This window comes from Periophthalmus magnuspinnatus, chromosome 2 (assembly GCF_009829125.3).
Source record: "Periophthalmus magnuspinnatus isolate fPerMag1 chromosome 2, fPerMag1.2.pri, whole genome shotgun sequence".
In the NCBI taxonomy this organism is placed as follows: Eukaryota; Metazoa; Chordata; class Actinopteri; order Gobiiformes; family Gobiidae; genus Periophthalmus; species Periophthalmus magnuspinnatus.
This window is the reverse complement of record NC_047127.1, coordinates 17970592-17994932: the sequence shown is the minus strand read 5'-3', so window position 1 is coordinate 17994932 and position 24341 is coordinate 17970592. Positions and strand designations below refer to the sequence as shown.

Sequence of the window (24341 nt, the reverse complement as noted above, 5' to 3'; positions counted from 1 at the left end):
CCTTCTGTGTTCTCTCCCCCTCCCCTACCTGTCTGCCCGGAGCTGGGCGGAGTTCCTGACTCCTCCCGCACGCACCTGAAGCGCATCAGCGGAATTACCTGCACCTGCTGCTGAGTATATGAGGGCTCGGCAGAAGACACTCGGGGCGAGATCATCTGTGTGTCAATGTGAATGCTCCAGCCCAGTTTTTGTATTTTGTTGCCTGTCCGCTTGTTTGCTCATTGGAGTTTTTTGCCACTTTCCAGATTCCTGCTCTTGCTTGTTCCCGCTCCTGCCTCTGCGCCCCAGCTCCGGTATAGTCGACCCTCTGCTTTGCCTTGACGAGAAGCGTCTTGGTCTCCGGCTTGCTTCTCGTCTCCTGCTCTGGCTCCTGCTCTCTGGATAACCCCTGCTCAGTCTTCCCTGGTCCTGTCCCTGGTCTCATCGTGTTCCGGTCCTGGCAGTCTCCGCTCCCGCTCTGGTCTTGGTTCTCCTGCCCTGCCCTAGACCCGTCTCGTCTGCCTCCTGCTACCTACGTCCCGTGTATGATAAATGAACTATCTGAACTGTCTTTTGCATAAACTGTAAATAAACACTGTCAACTTGCCCCGAGTCTGCACTCCTTGGTCCGCACCTGCACTAGCCGTTACGACAACTATAATTTATGTACAACTGTGTAAAATTATTCAGAGTACTCTGCTTGGACCATGTATCAGAATATATTACAACATGCGTTTTAATGCAGGTATTCAGTATTCTGTAACTTAAATACATTATCAAAGCATTTTTCCTATCACTGACGATTTTGAATTTCCCATATTGCCGAGCTTTAGACCAAAGCCTCACTATAAGTCATCGTTGAGTGTGTAAACCATTCTCTTTTACATGTGACTGTGAAGAGACCAGGGAAATGACACAAACATCAGAAAATAAACCTTTTACATACTTTAATATGACTTGGCTTGGCTTCACCAAGGCAGAATTCATGGCTACCACAGAGTTTCCATGGATATTGGTTTGTTTTTGGATGGTTTCCATGGATACAGTACCAGATTCTAAAGACTAATGGAAACACAACCAGACCAACTAGGGCCGAGTAGGGCTGGTGGAAACGAGGCTACTGTGAAACATTCCAGGCAAAGCAATAACATCTCTATGGAGACAAGAGGAAAAGGTACATGATGAGGAGGTTCATGGTTAAAAATATAAAGAAGCAACAAAATTTTGAGCTGTGGAGAAGAAGAAAACGAAATATACTCCCCCAAGATATTTTACAAAATAGGCGCATTTTCAAAAACCCAACTGCCAAGTCTCTATTCAATTGATATCCAACACAGAAATAAGAATAAGTGTGGAGACATTTTCAAGGACAAAATATATATTTTCAAGGAAATCTGGCCTTTTTTCAAATTTTTCATGCATTTTCCATGTCTAGAAAACAGGCCAAATATTTTCCAGGTTTTCTAGAATTTATAGGACACATAGGAACTCTGAACATTATAATGATATAGTTCAAAAAGTTTATCAGAAGATGGGAGTTTTGAATAAAGTTCTCGTTGTATTTGTTGTTGTTTAGCTGCAGGAGGTTAAATAAAGGTTTGGTGAAGAGGAGCAAAGTGATGTCAGCTGAAAATCACATGAGCATGTGGACTCTGCAGCAAAAGCACTGCAGTGAAGACACAGAGAGAAAAAACGGAGAATGGAGGGAGGGGGGGTAGAGAAATGGAGAGAGGGAGGGAGAGGGGTGGAGAAATGGTGGGAGGGGACCTAGAGAAATTGAAAGAGGAAGGGAGAGGGGTAGAAAAATGAATATGGGGGTCACAGGTAGAGAAGAGAGAGGGGAGAAGGAGAAAAGAGAGGAAGGAGAAAACGGGGGGTGAGAGGGGGAGAAGGAGGAGAAAAGGGGAGGAAGGGAGAGGAGGGATGGGGGGTGTTAAAGAAAGAAGAGAGGAGGGAGAAAAATGGACATAGAGAAGATAGAAAAGGTGGGGAACCGAGGGGAAGAGAAAGGGGGCCAGGGAGAAAGACGAGAGACCAATAGAGAAATCAGGTGGTGAGAGGTAAAGGGGAGAAGAGATGAGGAGGGAGAGAGATGAGGGAGGAAAAGAAGAGAGATAGAGAAGCGAGGAGACTGAGAAGAGAAGTAGACAGGGAGGGAGAGGGCCTGGAGGGAAGACATAAAAAGGCAGGGTGAGAGCGGGAGGGGGGCAGAGAAAGGTAGAAAGAGAAGGAGAGAAAGGTGGATGAGAGAAAAGAAAGGAAGATGGAGAAAAGAGAGAGAGCGTAAGGGGATAGAGAAAGAAAGAAAGAAAGAAAGAAAGAAAGAGAGAGACAGGCAGGAGAGAAAGAGAGAGAGAGATGAGGGTTAAATGTAGATTATAAATGTGATGTCTCAGCAGGTTTCAGATGATCAGATTAAGACTCCTGGATTAACTATAGTTGGCCATGCATAAATTGTTTAATATAAATAAATACTGTTTTTGTTTGCTGTAAAAAAAAAAAATAAAATAAAATAAAATATATATATATATATATATATATATATATATATATATATATATATATATATATATATATATATATATATATATATATATATATATATATATATATATATATATAAATTGTAGTAACCCTCCTGAGTTTATATTTTTGACTTGGCTTCTGTCCTGCCCTGTATGTATTTGACTGTATTTTGTGTATGTGGTATTTTATGTTAAATGTGACTATCAACCTGTCCAGGAACAACAGATGGAAACTAGCCTGTGGCTAAAATCTGGCATATTTACATATGTATCTTATGTTCATTAATATGCACTGTCCCTTTAATAAATAAATAAATAAATGAGCAGGATTACTCAAAATCAATTTTCACAATTCAAAAAACTTCCAAATTCTAACTAGCTGATCACTGACACTTTGAAATGACTGCTTTGATTTTTGCATAAAATGTTACTTTAAAAGCTCAAAAATGTAAATTAAGCAGAATATGATTCATTTGACAGATACACAATCTTTAAAATGGCCAAAATGATCTGTGTGAGTCCCTCTCTCCATCCTGAGCAGTCTTAGCGTGGGTTGGCTCCTCTGTGCGTTTTCCTACACTGAAGTTACATGAAGCGTTTCTGTTAAAAGCTTGTGTCGTGACCAAATCGTTTCATAACCTGCACACTGAAAAAAGAAAGATGTCTGACAACTCCTGATGTTACTATGGCAATGGACTCTGACAAGAATCTAAAGAAAAGGAAGTTTTGGAATGTATGAAGGCGCACTATCTAACGTTTCCGGTGTAGGTTCCATCACCTTCTTGTCCCCATGGAGATTCTTCCTTTACCTACAATATTATATTGTAGCATTAAAGCCCCAGTATGTAACTTTCTGGTGGTGGTCAACTACATGGTCCCATGAAAATATTAATTTAAAACCATACTTAGGAACATTATCCATGGAGATAGATAAGTTTTTTTTAGCCACACTATTATATTATAGCCAAAGGAACAATTCTCCAATTCACACAGATGAATGCTGTCGTTGTGTCCTTGGGCAAGACACTTAACCCACCTCATCCCCAGTGTCTGTGTACACTGGTGTATAAATGTGCGTGTGAATGGATGAAGGGTTCCTTGATGTAAAAAGCTTTGAGCCTTGAAGGTGGAAAAGCGTTGTATAGCACACAGTGGACTTATTTTGACTTTATACAGAATATCGGTACTGGGGCAGGACATCTTTGTGCTTAATGACATGAGAAAAATCTGGTCCAGCCCATAGTTGTATTTAAATACAAGTTTCACAGCTTGAATCCTTTTTTCATTTCTATTTTTATAAACTGGCCACATTTAACAGTTACACAAATGTGAACATGAGCAGGTCTGTCACGCCCATGATAATTGGTCAAAGCCTGTATAATTAACCCTGTTTTCAATGTCCAGACTTGTTTCAGATTAATTACTGTCTATGAGCCAAAAAGCTACTCCTATTTCTCCACATCACAATGAGTTTATTGTATCAGTTCACTTGTGTACAAAGACGCATGGGAAACTGGTGAATCTGAACTAGAAATGTAATAGAAACTCTTAAGATAAAAAACAATGGAATTAATTTAACTTATAGTAGGTTATAGTCCTGGTTTAGGCTCTGGTTTAGTCTTGGTTTAGCACTGGTTTAGTCCTGGTTTAGCAATGGTTTAGCCCTGGTTCAGACCCAGTTTAGTCCAAGTTTATTCTTGGTTTAGACATAGTTTAATCCTGATGAGGACTTGGTTTGGTCCAGTTCTAGTTGTGGTTTCAACCTTGCCATGTTCAGGTTTAGTCCTGGCTTAGGTGGGATTTGTGTTACTAGTGTGAACCCAACAGTTGCACTCTAGATCATGGATCATGTAGCCGATTTGCATGAATGGAGATGTAGAGCTGCTGTTTGACACATTTGTCTGACCGAGGAAATTTTGATGAGCTTATCAGTGACACGTCTTCGTCTCACGTCTGCGCAGGAGAGCCTGGGTCTGTCTGCGCAGCTGAGCTTGGGTCTGTCTATGTGCCAATACAAAAGCTTTTTCTCCTCCACCAGCACGTACAGTCGTCACGGGGTATTCCGCCATAGGTAAAAGAAAAAAAACATTGCTTATACGGGAAGTGTGCGCATGTATTCACAGGGCTCTGTCCACTTGAAGCACGTTGTCATGGAGATAAGTTCTTTGATGAGCTGATGGACCCTCATGTGGCTCATGGTGTTTGGGGGGAATATGAACAAGGCCGATCCAAAAGTAAAGGAAAGAGAACAAAATCTAGTCTGCACTGGGGTCGGTCCACAGAGCCACCAACATGTAAAAACCACTTTCCTGGTTTAAGTTTTGTCCTTATTTTTAGTCCTGGTTTAGTCCTGGTTTAGTTTCTAGTTTGGTCCTAGTTTAATTCTAGTTTGAGTCTTTTTTTTGGCCACGTTTACTTATAACGCAGAGCAGGTTTAGTCTTAGTTTTAATGACTCAACTTACCCATTAAATATAAAAGGGAGTAAGATGTAAAAACATTGATTTGCAAATAATGATTTTAGATGTTTCTGAATTGTACCAAGCCCTCATAGGCCTAAATAAATGGCAGAACAGCTGCACTGGTGTCTTCCATGGCTGGTTGTTGTTTTGTTGGTTGTTCTTATAATAATCTCTATGGACCAAGCCTCGAGTGAATACAACTCAATATGGACTCAACAGGTGATGTAAGAACTGCAAATATGTACACTGAGAAAACTACTGGGCCCAAAACTAACCAAAAAGAAGCACTAAAAAGTTGTAGCAGGAGTAGTAGTATCAGCGGAAGCAGCAGCAGCAGAAGCAGTAGTAGTACTAGTAGTAATAGTAGTAGTAGTAGTAGTTGTTGTTGTTGTTAGTAACATATAGTATTCAAGCTCTTATTGTGTGCACCTGTCAGTGTGGGTCAATTCAGGCATCTGCCCATCTCAGTTTTCAGGACTGAACAAGGACTAAACCAGGACTGAACCAGGACTGAACCAGGACTGAACCAGGACTGAACCAGGACTGAACCAGGGCTAAACCAGGGCTGAACCAGGACTAAACCAGGACTAAACCAGTAGTGAATCAGGACTAAACTAGGACTGAACCATAACTAAACCAGGGTTAAGCCAAGATTAAACCAGGACTGAACCAGGATTGAACTAGGACTAAAACAGGGCTAAACTAGGACTAAAACAGGTGTAAACCAGGACTAAACTAGGACTAAACCAAGACTGAAAAGGACTGAACCAGGACTAAACCAAAACTGAACCAAGATTGATCCTGGACTAAACCAAAACTAAAAAGGACTGAACCAGGGCTAAACCAGGACTAAAACAAGATTAAACCACAACTAAAGTAGGATGAAACCAGTACAAAAACAGGACAGAAAGCAGGATTAAACCAGGACTACACAGAGTTTTTGACAGAACTTAGGAAGACAAAACTTGTACTAAAGCAGGGCTAAAACAAAACTAAACCAGGACATGCAAAAAGTTACATAGACCTCTAAAATGAGGTCTAAAATGGAGCCAAGCTAGGATTAAACCGAGACTTAAGAAGAAATAAACTATGGTCTTACCAGGTCTTAACAAGGACTAAACCAGGTCTAAAATTTAACCAGATATAAACTGGGACTAAACTGGGACTAATCAGGATGAAACCAGGATTTAACCAGGTCTAAACAAGAACTAAACCAGGTCTAAACCAGGGCATCTGCTGCTAAGAACGGCCCGTCTCACTTTCACTCTGAACTCTTCACCTCAGTGGAATGACTGCAATGGAGGCTCAGGGGACATAAATCATTCTTAACCATAAAACTGCACTAAAATATGACAGAGTCACTAAAACACTGCACATCATTAGATTTAACATTTTACTACAAATCGGGCCTTTTTGTTTTGTTTTGGTGACGTTTATAATTTTACTTCCTGGTTGGACACAGGCGGCAGATGTGGCGTACATAGAGGTAATTCCTTAACTGTTACCTAGCAACCATAATGTAAACAAGGGCCAAAACCTCTAAAAGGCACAATAGTTCTGAATAGACTAATAAATAAATTATATTTATTTATTTAGTTAAATGAAAGTTTAAAGTGTCAGAAAAATGCCTTCCTTGTGCATAAACTGTGTCTTTAACTTTTCTTTAAACTGCTAAACCAATGTGAAACTCTGATAAATATTTAGCACAGGTACTATCCCACCAAACCAAGTCACAATTAGAAAAAAAGATTTTAAAATGTTAACAGGTTTTTGTACCACAGGGGCTGGAGTCAGTAGTGCTGTGTTGGTTGAGGGTCTCTGGAGATTTTGTGAGCTCATTAGGATGAGCCAATTAAGAAGGTCTCGTTATAAATGAGTAGCCCAGGAGACGAAGGACTGTCAAGATGTTTTTGTGCAGCCGAGCAGAGGTTTGGGAGGGTAAAGAGAGGGAATAGTCCTGGTTTAGACCTGGCTTAGACCTGGTTTATCCCTGATTTAGTCCTGGTTTATCCCTGGTTTAGTCCTGATTTAGTCCTGGCTTAGTCCTGGTTTACTTCTGTTTTCGTCTTGGTTTTGTCCTGGTTTAGACCTGTTTTTTTTGCCTTAAATCAATCCTGGTTTAATCCTGGTTTAGGCTTAGTTTAGTTCTGGTTTAATCCTGGCTTAATCCTGGTTCAGCTCTGGTTTAGTTCTCGTTTAATCCTGGTTTACTCTTGGTTTAGTCCTGTTATTTTGCCCTAGTTTCTTTTGGTGTAGTCTTGATTTAGTGCTAAGTAAACCCTGGTTTCAACTTGGTTTACTCCTGGGTTAGTCCTGATTCAGACCTGGGTTAGTCCTGGTTCAGACCTGGGTTTCAACTGGTTTAAACCTACATCTAGTCACCTTTGTTGAACTACTGAAGCACAAATGACTACAGAAAGTATTGTATTAGACTGCAGTGTCTGGGTGGTTACATTTGACCCACATTTGAAATAAATTACTTTTTTGTGGCTGTTTTGATTTATTGTGTTTACTGATGCTACACTCTGCCTAGCAACAAGGAGAGAATATACTGTGGCAATATACTGTCTCTTCCATCTCACCAAGAGATTGTGGGTTAGACTCCTGATCTCTCTGAATGGAGTATACATGTTCTTCCTGTGTTACTGTAGCAGAGTGGTTATCCTGATCTCTCTGGATGTGTATCTTTATAGTGTTGTGACTATAGCAGGAAAAGCTTAGATCAGTGCATCTCTTCTTCAATAATTAATGGATGCAGTTTAAAAGGTCAATCTCACAGTAAGCCTCCTACCTAGCTCCCTGCAGCTGCTCATGGTACTACTACTACTACTACTAGTATTACTACTACACATATCTGCAAGATTTAAGCTGCAGATTGGTTTGATTTGTACAGTTTTTTTAAACAATGTAAACTGGACTGGTGTTAGTAGTGGGCGGCAGAGTGAGAGAGAGAGAGCGAGGGAGGGAGAGAGAAAGAGGGAGAAAGAGAAGAGGGATGGAGAGAGGGGGATGATTCAGAAGTGTAGGAGGAGGAGAGCAGGTGAAGTGTACAGGCAGATGGACAGACACAAGACAAACAAAATGGCACTGACACTGGCTATAGGAGAATCTATTAGCAAAGAAAATGTGGGCGTTATCAAAAATAAAGATGTTAAACATTTGTGGCCAAACCTCCTCGTCAAAGCCTGATCTCGTCACATCTCTGAAGCCAAGTTGAATATATATATATATATATATATATATATATATATATATATATATATATATATATATATATATATATATATATATATATATATATATATATATATATATATATATATATATATATATATATATATATATTTATTTATTTATTTATTTATTTATTTATTATTATTATTTTTTATTATGATGTATTAAAGTTGAAGTAAAAAGTACTACCTATGTTGATAAATAAATTTGACAATACTTTGAACACCCTAATTAAGGTGGCATTGTCATTTAACTAGCCAGGGATAAAAACAATCTAGGACTAAACCCAGACTAAGGACTAAACCAGGACTAGATCAGGACTAAACCAGGTTTACTCTTTACTACAACCAAATATATTTATATGCTAGCAGGTTAAACAAAACAGAAGAGGCAATGTGTCATGATATACTCCACATTTGTTACTTAGAAATTGGACACACTCAAATTTGCTTAAGAACAAAAGCATCAATCAAAAGTTTTCACTGTCTCAATCACAGCCTCCAACTGTGACACTAAAAATACTGTGTTCACTGCACTAGCACAAACTCCTGGGACTTGTATTTTCACTACAGCCATGCAAAATTCTGCTTTCTAAATTATAACTTTGTTTTCACTAGTATGTGCAATTAGTTCATATATTAATTTGAGATTGACAACATTTTTCAAAATCTACTACAAAATAATGAATTGATTACAATATGCCTGGCAAGTCCAGACTGATATCTGTCTTTATTTTTTACACAGAGGCATATCATAAATATTGACCCCAGAAAAGTATTCCTTATTCATTGATTCATTGATTATATAATGAACGATAACTGGATATAGTGATTATTGTAACAGGCCTAGCCACTCCCTCTGTCCTGTCTTGAGCCAGAACCAAACACGGCTGTCCAATCAGATTTCAGTGTCCTATATGAAACGAAGGAGCTCATTGGTCACTCATCATTTTGAACAAAATCAAACTTCTCTGTATTTCAGTCCCCTGTGATATTTTTGTTCTTTTTTTTTTTCCTCGTAAGCAGCCATATTTCTTTTGATACAGACAGACCATGTGTGTCAGTCATGCCCAGCTGAAGTCTAGGAGATTCACCGGTGACCAAACTCACATCTGCAGAAAGCATTGGAGAAGTTTGTGTTCTGGATCCCAGGTAAACTACATTATAAATCCTAATTAATTACAGACTTGTGATTTACTACAATTTTTCAAACTGGTGAGATTCTTGTTAGGTGAGTCGTAGCTAATGTAAGCTGTCAGACAGTTTGTGTTGGGGTGACCCTCTCCTCAAAGCGCCGCGTGTTCAACGTTTTTTGGGGTTAATCTTGAATGAGAGCGTCTTTGTGAAAACACCAGCACATGTTTGTAATGGACGAGGTGTGGTTCAGTTTGAGAGGATTAAAGACAGGAATGTGGTGTGGCCCAGAGTTTAAAATCAGAGAGGAGAGAGGGAGGGAGGGAGGGAGGAGAGTGAGAGGGAGGGAGGGGGAGCGAGATAGGTGAATGTGGTATGGCTGAAATTTTAATTTAGAGGAGAGAGACAGGAAGAGAGGAGAGAGAGAGGGAGGGAGAGAGAAAGAGGGAGGGAGGAGAGTGAGAGGGAGGGAGGGGGAGAGAGAGAGAGAGGGAGAAGTGCATGTGGTGTGGCCCAAAGTTTAAAAGCAGAAAGGAGAGAGACAGGGCGGGAGGAGAGAGAGAGGGAAGGAGGGACAGACGGAGGGAGGGAGAAAGAGTGAGGAGAGAAGGGGAGAGGGAGGGGAGAGACTGGGAGAGATATAAAGAAAGAGAGGGGGAGAGAAAAGAAGGAGAGGTGGATATGGTGTGGCCCAAAGTTTAAAACAAGAGGAGAGAGAGAGGGTGCAAGGAAAGACTTAACCCAGATTAAAGGAGGAGAAAGAAAGGGAGAGAGGTGAAGAGGAAGTGCTCCTTCCTTTAAATTCAAATGATTTTCCTTGTATCTTCCAGATAAAGTTGTTTTGAAGAGGGAGATTCAAGGACATTTCTGTCCCAGGAGAGTGAGCCTTCTCTGGGACATGAGTGAGATGAAAGCGCCCTCCACACCTGGATGTATGGAGCTATAGAGTCTGTACCAGGGCCTCAGTGTTTGTGACAAGCCCAGATCGGTGTAACGTGATCGGGCAGGGACGCAGCGGACGCCCCCCTCTCCTGGTTCTATAGAAGAGCAGTGAGGCGTGGAGCTCACCTGTGCAAATCTCAAACTACAAGACTTTAGATTCCAGAGACTGAGGCTCAAAGACTAAGTACAGATTTAGTTGGGAAGTTTTTTTTAGTATGTTGGTTTACATTTTGATATTTGGGATTATAGAGTGATAGAATGAAAACATTTCTTAAGTTATGTGCATGATGTTTTTAGGTCAGTTTCTATTATTGAGCATATGGTTTGCCAATTCAAATTCTAAAATGATCATTTTGGAGGGGAAAAATTAAATAATTCATTAAAATATTCTCATTTGACATGGTAGTCTTCATCACATGTCAAATTATTTAGTCAAACTAATCAGTCTCAAAGATAAAAGATAACATTTTCTTTGCATTCAATTTTAGTTTTCAAAAAAGCTACAAACCTTTTACCTGTTTTGGTGGTAATATTAAGAGTCAGTAACATTATATTTGTAACATTTTTTGTAATTTTAGAAAAAGAATTCTTCTATATATTTTTTCTGATAAAATCATGTCACAAGTGTCTGATCCACATGACCAGTGTGACTCTGGTTAAAGAGGCATTTCACCCTCTGCTTCTGAGTGGAGGCATTTCGTCACAGTTCCATATTTAAAGAGAATAATTTTAACATCAAATATATGTTAATGCCAAACTAGTATTGTATTACTACTGCCACTAGTACTATTAATGCCACTACCTCAATTAACTGCTGCTACTCTATTTCTGATATACTAGTGTTAATACTATTACTGTTACTACTACTGCAACTACTACTTTGACTGATACTGCTGCTACTTCTACTAACATTAAGCAATATATCATTTTTGGATCACCAGACACCGACTCAAACTTGCAATCATACTGTGTAATTTTAAAAGTGGGTGAAGTGTCTTGCCCAAAGATACAACAAGCATTCTTGGGCAGTGGGATTTTCTCATGTTAACCTTATTAAAAGCATTCTATTATGATATTGCAATGGTTCAGTGTTTTCACACAAGTACCACCACCTGAGATAATATTTGGTTTTCCGAGTACCACCAGATCTAAAGCGGGACTACATCAGGTTTAGATTAGGACTACACTGGGTCTAAAATTAGACAATAAATGGATAAAGTAGTGCTAAATAAACAATTAACCCAAAAGAAGACAATAACATGGATTTGTGTTTGAATAACACATATACTTAAACTGCACTTTTAGAAACACTGCTACTGTATATAGTAGTACATTATGTTACCTTTATTTTGTACTTTGTGAATTTTCATCTGCATTAGTGGTTGAAACACACAGAAAGTAGCCGGTTCTATTTTAACATGATAAATGTATAAGCATGTTTGTTGAGCTCAGAGAGTTCCCTGGATGTGATAGTATAGGTCACAGGAGTCTTTATAATGAAGTATATGTAGTACAGCAGGATGGTTTCACTATCATCATCTGTCATGCAAAACTGAAATGCAAAGCCATGAGATTGTGATACTACAACTGCATCTACTATTTCTACTGCTTCTGCTACCACTAATACTACAAATACTTCCATAACAGCCTGGACAATACAGAAATACTGCTACAAATACTTTGACTGCTACAACTGCTAATGCTACTAAAACGTCTACTTCTACTACTTCTAATATTACTGCTGCAACTACTACTGTGACAACTGAACTTATACCAGGACATAGCATGGACAAAACAGAACTACTATTATAGCTACTTTTACTACCAATACTACAACCACTACAGCTACAAGTACTAAAACTGCTGCACCTACTGCAAAAACTATGAAAACAAGCTCAAAGTGTAAGAAGAAAAGTGCTGCAATTAAAAGCTACAGTAGATGAATCAATTACCAAAATTATCGATTCATTTAGCTGTGTTTTGGGACTATAATATTTTTAATATTTTGGCCCAGAAAAAACTAATGTGATGCTGATTGAAGTTGTCCTGGAGAATATTTACAGACATATATACACGTTTGCATTTCCTCTGTTATTTCGGTCCAGTTCAATAGTATTTCAAAAGTATTTTCTTTGGGCATGTCTGTGTATAGTCCAGATTATGATTATTCGATTTCAGTTTATCAATTAAACAGGTTCAGACCTACAAAATCAGGTATTAAGCAGGTCTAAAGCAGGACTAAACAAGGACTGTCAAATTATTAACTGTCACAGACAAATAAAAACAAAACCAGGACTAAATCAGGTCTAAACTAAAACCAAACCAGGACTAAACCAGGACTAAACTCCATAAGATCCACCATAAGATCACTACCATTTTCCTATGGCATTCTCATCTCAGCACACATCTTGAAACTCTCTTTAGTCCATCGTACAGCCCTTGTTTATTTTACTCAAGAAGTCTCAGTCTCACACCATTACTCCTGTATCATCTTCCTCTTAATCGAGACAAGAGCTCAAGAAACCAAGGTTTTGGACCAACATCACAGCAAAACCTTTAAAACATGACAAAGTGCCTTAAGTGAACTAGTCTATGGCGTGTCTAATCACTATTTAAAAGGACCAGTGTCTTTCCCATGTATTTCAACAAAATGTGTCCGCTGTGCACTGTCTGCACCTAATCTAATTTTATTGTCTGATAAACAGGACGTGGACTTTAGCATCCTAGTTGTTGTTAGTTTCACTCTCACAGCAAAAAGCTGTTTTTTGCCTACAATTAACGGTGCTGTGTCTTTTATTGTAAGGTTGGCAGAACAACATACTTCTTGAAGGGATTAAACCGGGTCTAAATCATGATCAGGAATAAACTGGGACTTAAAATGGGACTTAGCCCTTTCTAAACTAGACTTAAATTGGGACCAAACCAGGTCTACACTGGGACAAACAGATTTAGAAGTAAACCAAAACCAGGACTTAAAAGCAACATTGCGTAACTTTCTGGCGTTGATACGTTACCAGGATGAGTCCATGGATATACAAAGTTAAAACCATACTTTGGAACATTTTCCATGGAGATGGATATATTTTACATTTCACACTGTGGAACATTATAACAAAAGGAACAACATTTCCATTAAAACACGCAGGAGGAGGCCCAAATAAGAGTGGATGTTTTTCAGTGCAATAAACATAACCAAAATGCAAAAAAACAAAAAAAAAACAACAAAAAAAAAAAACATGCTTTTATTTTAGAAATTTTGTTTGCCTAAAAGTTACAGTGGGGCTTTAATTTTAGACTAAACCCAGTATAAATCAGACAAAACCAGAATTAAACAAGAACTAAACTAAACTTAAGTACAACTAAATTAGGATACAGAAGAGGAAAGCAAAAACCTGCAACAAACCAAGACTTAACCAATTCTAAACCTGGACTAAACCAGGTCTGAACTTCGACTAAGCCAGATCTGAACTTGGACTAAGACAGATCTGAACTTGGACTAAACCAGGTCTGAACTTGGACTAAGCCAGATCTGAACTTGGACTAAACCAAGTCTGAACTTGGGCTAAACCAGGTCTAAACTTGGACTAATCAAGGTCTAATTGAGAACCCCTGTCCTATATGACTTTCCCATGACCAGAAACACATCTCAGATTTCCCACACTGATGATTATCCGTGAATGCGGTGTGACTGGTTCAGGGTTGACTTTGAAATGGTCAAATCATGTTATGCACAGACGTATTGATTTGAATGGGGCTCATTAGTCTATGAGTCTGGTGTGGGGGATGGGAGCGTGCAGTACAGCAGGTTTACGATAGGAACAAATGATCAGAGGTTGTAATGATGTAAACTTTGGCATGCTTAATCCATTATTGTGCTAAATACATATAATTTTGTGAATATAAATTTAACTTTTCAGACATTCTTCTACAGCATACTTTTAAATGTCATATATGGTGCTAAACCGGCTGTTGAGTATGTTATAATGCTGTTTAGTTGTCAAAAACATATCTAGACTTGCATTATGTTTCATTCACAAATATTTGATAAATCTCCCTTAAAATAATGTTACACCTTGTGATGTCATCATGTGGTAATCCAGGAAAAACTCCAAGCTCAGCGAAAATACTGTATGCACACTAATACTATAACTTGGAGCAAAATTTTGCTTTTAGCCTGATGATATCTAAACCCAGTACTTGTAAATTTCAAAATCTTCATTTTGGAAATTTGTTTTTTGAGCCCATATTTTCATTACATTTATCTTTCAATCTGACAAGAACTGGCTTTTTTTCATTAAAATGAGAAAACACCATATAGGCACAAATGCCCATGCTTTTCAAGATGCTCATCTGCTTGTTAATCATTGATACTGGAATATTTAATCCCAGATCACATGACTGCATAAGGTTAAGGATGAGCAGCACCAAAACTGAGAAGGGAAAGAGGCTTTTAGCTGTTTTACTTCCCAAAAATTGAATACACTCAAAGGAAAATCAAAACTGTATACTTTGGTGACACAATTGCAATTTAATAATCAGTAACAAACTTTTATACACACATTTGCACCTATTTTAATGTTTTATATGGACTTGTATATAAGATTTTACTGTGATGAAGTTGAAGCACTTCATGCCATCCTGAGGGAGTTTACAGACAAATAGGTTTTTCATCAGAAACGTAAAATGTTTCTATCAATCAGGCCTAAAGTAGAACTAAACCAAAACCAAGCATGAACTGTCCAATTCTGAACTATCCCAGTGCTAAACCAAAACACCTTTTTCTGTATAATTACTTCAATAGATACAATACCAGTCAAAAGTATGGACACACCCTCTCATGTTTATTTTTCTTTCTTTACTACTTTCTACATTTTACATACGGACAACATCAAACATACACATAAATCAAGATATACGCAATTACAGTTATATTTTTGTATAAAGCATACTCAAATCTTCAAATGTAAATGATCATGGAAATAAAGAAGAAACATAAATGAAAAACTCTAAAACTGACCCAGCGTCATGCTCCACATTCTCACACCATTTATCAGTGTCACTCATTTCATTTATTTTTATTTGTGCAGGTTGGGAGCTTCTTCTGACTTTTTTTCTATAGGGCAAAAGGTGCATGGACTGAAATTTGTATGTTTTTTATGCCTAAACCTGTGAATGCTTTCAATTTACAGATTGATTTGTTTAAATGTTTTAGACAAATAAAGTTAAAATATTTCTTTAGACATCAAAATGTTTCAAGAGAATCTATGACCCCCTTTAGACCAAAAAGCACTTTCTGTCCTCAAGTATCAAATCCTTCCATTAACACATTTTGTAGATTGGTTGAACGAGATGCTATGGATCTATGCAAAAATAAGTATAATTATACTGATAATTTAACAAAGGAAGAAAAGAAAGCATTACATGAGTTAATGAATGATAAAGATATAATAATAAAGCCAGCGGATAAAGGGGGCGCAATTGTCATACAAGACACGGATAAATACGAAGCATAAATACATTCACAGTTATCTGATGTTACCTATTATAAAAGACTGCCTGCAGATCCCACTTTAGCATTTCAGAGTGAAATATTCCAGTACTGCATTATCACGTGAGTGGGTGACCAAATCGGAGTTCCAGTTCTTGTGTTGCAGTAATCCTATTATACCGGTTTTTTACACACTGCCAAAAATACATAAAAATATTGATAATCCTCCAGGCCGTCCTATTGTAGCACAGATTGGCTCGTTATTGGCTCCTTTATCGGAATATGTGGACTTTTATATAAAAGAACATGTACAAAAACTACCAGCATATTTAAAAGACTCTACCGATTTTATTAATAAAATATCGGCAGTCACAGACCTCCCTGAAGATGTGCACTTACTCACGCTGGATGTCTCCAGCCTTTACACGAACATCCCACATGAGGAGGGGCTGGACGCAATGAACTTTTTTCTACAAACGCGTGAACTGTCTGAGAAGCCCCCTACTGAATTCATCCTGAATCTGGCGACTTTCGTCATGAAATACAATTACTTTAGTTTTAATAAGACATTTTACCAACAGGTGTCAGGTACAAGCATGGGCACGATATGCGCACCTAATTATGCCAATCTTTATATGGGTTATTTTGAACATCTGTATATTTTCAACCCTGAGCATAACCCTTATCACAAGAATATTCTGATATATTTCAGATACATTGATGATATATTCTGTGTTTTTCAAGGCAATCATGAGCAGGTAACAGACTTTGTGAATTTGATGAATCACTTTAAACCTAATCTAAAATTCACAAGTGAAGACAGCAAAAGGAAAATTCATTTTTTGGACATGTGGATTGAAATTAGGGGCGGTCTCTTGAGTACAACACTGTATCAAAAGCCTACGGACAAGAATACTCTCCTACTGGCCACGAGTGCGCACCCCACGCACTTAAAAAGAGGTCTCCCTAAAAGCCAGTTTTTTCGCCTCAGACGGGTGTGCCAGAGTACAGAGGACTTTATAGAAAAGTCCATAGAGATGAGGGCAACATTCATGGAGAGAGGATATTCTCAACCGTGGATAGAGGAGGCTTATCAAGCTGCGTTATCCAAACCAAGGGACGCACTTTTAACGAACAAGGACTCAGTGAATGTGAGACGTTTTTCTGCGATTTTTAATACAGTGTATTCACCTCAGAGCCACAAAATCAAATCAGTCATTTTGAAACACTGGCACATTTTAAAGACTGATCCGGAATTGACACAATTATTCAAAGATCCACCTCTGTTCACATATAGACGAGGCAGAAATCTGAGAGATGCCTTGGTACATTCAGACTTCTCTCATGGCAGAAATACACCAAACGCGCAAACTCTTATTGCCCCTCTTCCTAATGGTAATTATAGGTGTGGCAGTTGCGCACAGTGCCATAATACCATCAAGACCTCTCATTTCTGCCATCCTTGTACTGGAAAGAAGTTTCCCATCAAGAGTGTCATCACGTGCGCGTCAACCCACGTGGTGTACCTGTTGCGTTGTCCGTGCGGTCTTGCATATGTGGGAAAAACCACACGAAAACTAAAAACCCGCATCAGTGAACACAAAAGCGCGATAAGACGCCAAGATGCGGACTCTCCTGTAGCTGTCCATTTTAACCTGTTAAAACATGATGTGTCTTCTCTTCGCTTCTGCGGGATTGAACAGGTGCCTGCTCCACGGAGGGGTGGAGACCACGACCGCGCGTTAAAGAGACGCGAAGCCTATTGGATTTTTACTTTACAAACTCTTAGTCCTAAGGGCTTAAATGATGAACTGTTGTTTAATGTAATGTTGTGATGTGGATATGTAGAACTGTTTTTTGCCCTCTCTCTGAGTTATGAGGGAGAGGTAATGGAACCTTTTGGAGGGGTCAGTTATGTCATTTATGTCAATTACGCTGTTTTTTACGAAAATCCAAAGTATATAGTATATATCTGCAATTTTTTCTGATTGGTAATAATCATTATATTTTTCTGGTTATTATCCATGTATTTTAATTCACAAAAAACGTTCGTAAAGGAAATTATGCACAATCTTGCGGGTGTTTTTTGGGTTCTGATTGTGAATACATGTGTCTTACGACCATTGGTTGATTAAACTATAGGGGGCGGTCCCTTGATTTATATAAGGGGAGCGGAAGGGGCTGTCCTCATACCTGAAGAAGGTCAGAGCGACCGAAACGTTGTATGGAATAAAATTGCATTAAGAGTGAGACAGTGTGCGGGAGTTTTTCTTTAATTTTTAGACAAGTGCTTCACCTCCTACGCACCTGTCGCCCAGTCGGGTGTGCGGAGTTCACACAGAAACGAGGACTATGTTTTTTATGATCCAATAGCCTATTCAAAACTACCTAATGTGCACTAGGTGCACTATGTAACTGTTTGGCTTGTCCCCATGCAGATGCCAGGCTGGAATGTTCCACAGTATGGTACAAAACTTATCAATTAGAGGTGTTTACATTGCTCAAAGATATCTTGAGGGGTTTACCTCTCCACCAATCTGACCTGTGACTTGGTATGGTCAGGACTAAACCAGAACTAAACCAAGAGTAAAACCAGGACTAAACCAGGCCTAATCAAGACTAAAAAACAGGGACTAAACCAGGACAAAACCAGGACTAAACCAGGACCAAACCAGAACCAAACCAAGACTAACCAGAACAGTTACATAGTACACCTTTAATGAACTTGGATATCTAAACCAGGACTAAAACAGAACTAAACCAAGACTAAAACCAAGACTAAACCAGAACTAAGCCAGGATCAACCAGAAAAGTTCCACAGTACGCCTTTAATGAACCTGGCTATCATTTGAGTCCCTTGATATTACAGCTATTGACACATTACATTCTGAGTAAACAAGTGCATGGTGGGAGGTTGTTGCGTGCTTATGTTGCTTCTAGCTGTAAAAATGATAGATCGGTACAGGCCCGTGGACCATAAACAAAGACCGCGTTGGACAGCTGAGGAAGGTTCCAAAATAGAAACTGTGAAATGACTTAAGGCGATCAGATGTTGTGAGCTAAGTTCTGATGATTGACAGGATTTGGCAGAGGTGCAAAGATATTAAAAAACTCAAATCATAAAACTAGTGCTCAAATATTATTCACAACTGAAATTAAATTTGAATGGATGCAACTAGCAAAACACAAAATCTGCATGACTTCTCCACAAAAAACAAAATCTCTTATCTTATTGTGCATAAAAACTGCTGACCCTGTTGTTTATATCTGTACAAACATGTCGAAATGTGATTCTTGTGTTAGTTGGTCAGTTCAGACTTCAGTCTGATTGTCAGTTCTTCTGGACGTATTTAAAGTGTGAACTTTGAACAAAATCTTATTATTAAAACATAAATCATAAATCTAATCACAATTCACAAATCGTTCAGCCCTAAATAAAAGTGCTCTTACAAAAATTGTAATAAAGCACAATTAATTAGACAAATGCCAGATAAATATGTTTAATACCATAACATGGAACATTACAGGCAAAACAATAACATCTCCTTGGAGATGAGCAGATGGCAGATCCTCCACCAGAAAAGTTACATAGTGCAACTTTAAGCATCTCGAAAAAAGGTAAAAGGAGGCTGTAATACTCAAGTATAGACTAAAATCGAATTCAAGTAAATAATTAAATAAAAAATTGAATAAAAAATGTGAAATCATTTCTGCTGAATGTTTCCCCATATTATACTTAACAATTCCCATCACAACATTAATGGAAGCCATACTTACTGAATTTTAGTAGCAATGAAAAAAACAACAACTTATAACTAGAGATCGGTTGGCCGATATATCTAGCAGATATTTTTACTTTTTAGTGAGTTGTTCATAGGTTTTAAATCTCCCGCACAGGCCGATAATTATTTTAGCATTTGAATACAAAGACAAAACAGTACAAAATGTGACTACACTTGTCTCTTAAATGTTGGTGGTAAAAAAGGGCTGTGGGTGAGTTTGTAGTAAATTTAAATTACATAATTTGAGGAAATTAATCATAATTGGCTCTATATATTGGCCCAAAACTATCAACATGGTTTACCGACCACTGGTTTTCTCTGGATTCTATACTGTCATATCGGCTATGAAAAAAAACAATATCGCTCAATCTCTACTAATACTTGCAAATGATCACAAACACAGGTGAATATATAGTTACATTTGTACCAAAATTCAAATTAGATAACAAAAAACAATTTCTGTAGGTTTTTATCCTCAGTAATTCACACAATGTACTGATATTGTTATTAGCACTGTGTTACTTTCCACTTATAGAGTGACATGACCACAGTGGACCATCTCTAACCTTCAGCCACAAAGGGCAAAGGTCAGAGGCTACCAACGCGCATGCTAATTTCTAGCCGGACAAGCTAACACCCAGAGCTAACATTTTACATCGTGGGGCTAAAACTGTCGCAAGAGGTGTCGGCCTGTCCAGCCTGCTTTAAATCGTCCAAGAAGGGATAACTAGCAACAGTAGCATGATTTAGTGCTTTCAACTCAAATTGGCTATCTACTGGAGATGGTAACTTTGCATTGTAGTTTAGTAGACTTTCTGGCCCAAGCACTGACTAACAAGCACAAAACCAGGTCTAAACCAGGTCTGAATCAGGACTAAACCAGAAAAAACTAGGACTAATCTAGGACCAAACCAAGACCAGGTTTCCAACATTCATTCTAATCTTGGTCTGAATAGGAACTAAACCAGGACTATGCAGTTCTCAACTCAGGAACCAAACCAGCTCTAAGCCATGTCTGCTGAGGAAATCTGTAGATGTTTGGTCCACTGGTAACCCTGGCTGCACACAGCCAGTCTAATACAAAACCAAGTTCACTAATATTGTTCTGAAAGGGTTGAACTCAATGAGAAAGAAGAACTATTAACATGTGTAATCTTGATGTCTGTGCAGCCAATGGCACAAGGTCAGTTAACCTCATTTAAACCATTCATAACATAAACAATCTGTGGTAGAATGTAACAAAGTAAAAGTAGTAAAGTACTGTACTTAAAAGTAGGCATTTTAAAGTGGATACTTTTTACTTTTACATCATTAAATTTGAAAGCAGTATTGGCACTTTCCATTCCACTACATTTTTTTAACTGGACTGAAAAGTAAAAGTATTTTTATTTTTGTCTGAGAGCTGCTAAAACAAAAATATACAAATAAAGCTTGATTCAATAGATTCAAGATTCAATAATTTCTGTTGAATAAACTTCAGCACAAATCTCTATCAAAAACACTATACTTGAGCCTTATAAGCACTGTTCCCTCCAAGATGCGCGAGTGTGCAATTGCGCACTGCTGACACATCGAACCCGAGTTGAAAGTAAAATAAACACACAACAATTCATTCTGCGTGATTTTTCAATGTGAGTCAGTGAGTGTGACCGGGGACGAGCTGCTCCAGCCAATTATGTGATTCACATATGTATTTGCGCAGCTTATCAATGTCATTGACAGGCGTCCTCATGTGCCGCTATCAGTGTTTTAGCCGATGTGGCCGACGTGGAGTGAAAACTCGCTAATAATTCTAAGTGCTGTTTAATCCCTTAACGTTCCAATGGCCCGCCCTCGGGCAAAGATGCGCGCGTAATTGTGTAATTTTACGCACTGTTTTGCAGCAGTTTTGTATTTTAAACATCTCATGGTGGACTCAGGAGCAGAGGACCTTATTTTTTGATGGACTGGATGCTGTTCCTGATCGGTAAGCATGGTTTATTCTGCTATTGACTTAATTGTGGGTCAAATGTGATTCATGTGTAATCATTAGCATTATCTAATGCCAATCTGCGACCCCCGGACCACCACCAATCATTCACGCACCCACCACTTGGGCGAATTGTCTTGCCTAAGGACACAATGACAGAACTAAGGACACAATGACAGAAGTTGGTCCGAGCGGGACTCGATCCTCCATCCTCTGTTCCAGAATGACACACTGTCACATGTACAGTGTATTTTTAGTTTCCAGTGTGTGTTTTGTTTACATTTGAAGTGTGGTGTGTTTGTGCACTGTTTGCAGTGTGTGGTTTGTAAATATATATTTATTTTGACCCATACCACTTGTTTTGAATATATTTTATATACAAATACACATCATATATTGTGTTTTGACATGGTATGTAAATGTACAGTAATAGAGCAGCTGGGTGTGCAAATACAGATTCCTCTCAGTGTGTATTGGTCATTGACTGTCACTAGTTTGAGTTGTAAAAATCAAGCAAAAGCTTCACACAATGGCTTATACTCATAATACAAGTCAGAGCTTTATCATAAAAATGTTAAGTGTGTTTTCAACATTGGAGTTTACAGTTGGCTTGGTTTGGTTGGATTGTTTTGCCATAGTTAAAATGAAATATTTATATTTCCAATAGCATTAACATACTACACAGGTCATGAACAAGATTTTTGTCATTTTCATTGTATAAGTGGGCTAAAGCACTTAATTAAAAGTCTTATAACAGAAATGCATTTATCTTGGATGGATGCGATGCAGCATGACCACAGTGCACAGGTCTGATGTTGCTCAACAGTGGTCCATGGGGACCGCTCAGGGAGTTTGTGTGTTTGCTCAGACTCGTGAAAAATTTGAGGGAACATTGCTTATAAGACCTCAAAATCTGCACGAAATACTTTTACTTTTTACTCTTAAAGTACATTTTTAAAAACTTACTTCAGCATTTTTACTTCAGTAGATTTTTTCATGTGATAGTTTTAGTTTTACTTGAGTTGTTTGGTTTTTTTTTGCTTCAGTGTCTGTACTTTTACTTAAGTTTAAATTTTGAGTACTTCTTCCACCGCTGTAAACAATGTATAGATTTTCTTTGCAAACAAATACAGGTTACCATTTCAGGTGTAATGTATTCTAAATATATACGATAAATACTTCCTCTGTTACAGATCTATTCATTATCCATAAATTAACACCAAAAATTGTCAGAGCAACAAATAGACCAAAAACTATTCATTTTTTTAATATATTATTTAAACATGCAAAATTGTAATATTTTTGAATATTAAATAAAAAAAAAAACTGAAGCTATCAGTGTAATCTTCCAAATCAGGTTATTTTTGCACTTTTGGGATTCATTTGACCGTTTTAATATTACACACCCTTAACGACACTATGGCAGTAATTAATTCATTGCCCAAATAGTAAAGTGTACATGTTTTACCTTTAAGGAGTCGAAACAGGCGATGACTCTGCCGTTGTCCACAGTGCAGCTTTTGGGCGGATGGGCAAACTTGCATTCCTCGTCACTTCTCGAACACGTCCCTCTCTGAAACTGTCTACACACCTCCAGTGTCAGCCATTTTGTGTCCCTTATTGAGGCTATGTTTAGAGCCATAATGTCGGCTAGCAATGTCCCAGTTGCCAAACGCCAACTCTCCTTGTTGTTGTTTAAAAAATCATAAAAATTCAATCAGCAAAAGCTAAAAATGGTTAACATGTAGATTAAAAAGTCCAGATAGGATTTGTCCTTGTAGTTAAATTATTATATATTGGTTTTAAAGGGAACATGAGAAGTTACAGGTCCGTTAATGAGCTAATTATTTAAAATTAAACTATACAAAATGAGAAATGAAGAGGAGATGGCATTGCTTGCTTAAAATAGTTGCACACAACCAACAACTCGTCCCCAAAATGTCGTTATATGAGTGATTATACCTGGATGCGATGCTATTTAAAGCAACAATACAACATGGCTTTCTTTGTTCAAAAACCTTGCTAGCAGCACAGAGCGGAGTAGAGAAGATAGGTCCACAAATTATCTCGATAAACGTTGATTTTTGTTTGTTGTTCTTCAAGTAGGAGCAGTGGTCTTAAAAGGCACTTTCTGCGCGTGATCTGTAATGAAGCAAAACAGAGAGAGAGTTATTTTAAGATGCAGTGAAATTAGAAGTAAGAGGGTAGCACTTTATGTGACAAGTTCAGACAAGATTGATTGAGTTTGGGAGACAGTATTAAAACAAAATGGAGCTGTCATGGAAAAGGTGCACTCTATAACTTTTCTAGTGAAGAGTGGCCCCCGCTTGTGTCCATGGAGATGCTACTGCATGGTCAGCAGTTTGGCATTACAATTATGTATCTTTATGGAGACAAGCAGGTGGCATGACCAAGCCAAGTTACAGGACAGCTCTGTGGAGAGGTGAGCCCACTCTCAAGAGCAAACCAGGACCAAAGCAGGACCAAACCAGGACTAAACCAGGACCAAAGCAGGACCAAAGCTGGACCAAACCATGACCAAACCAGGACTAAACCAGGACCAAACCAGGACCAAACCAAGACCAAACAAGCACTAAACCAAAACATAACCAGGGACTAAACCAGGACCAAACCAGGACAAACAAGGACCAAGCCAGGACTAAAACAACATAAAAAAAAAGACTAAACGAGGACTAGGCCAGGACTTGACCAGGACCAGACTAGGCCTAGATCTGGACAAGACCTGGACTAAACTAGGAGTAGACCAGGACTGAAGCAGGACTGAACCAGAACTTAACCTAGCTGGCATATTAAGCTATAACTTGAAAG

At 38.3% G+C, this 24341-nt stretch overlaps 1 protein-coding gene across 15 annotated transcripts in view; it reads right to left on the bottom strand.

Annotated features, from left to right (window-relative positions):
* Positions 1-24341, bottom strand: part of LOC117382877 (muscleblind-like protein 2a) — an 87850-nt gene that overhangs the window by 36349 nt on the left and 27160 nt on the right. For 14 of the 15 annotated variants that reach the window (XM_033980119.2, XM_033980156.2, XM_055227897.1 and 11 more), the window contains exon 2: positions 22981-23654. In XM_033980119.2, the coding sequence (XP_033836010.1) occupies positions 22981-23154 (174 nt within the window). In that variant the 5' untranslated portion in view covers positions 23155-23654. The remainder of the gene's footprint in view (positions 1-22980; positions 23655-24341) is intronic. The other variant, XM_055227889.1, reaches the window with a different exon arrangement.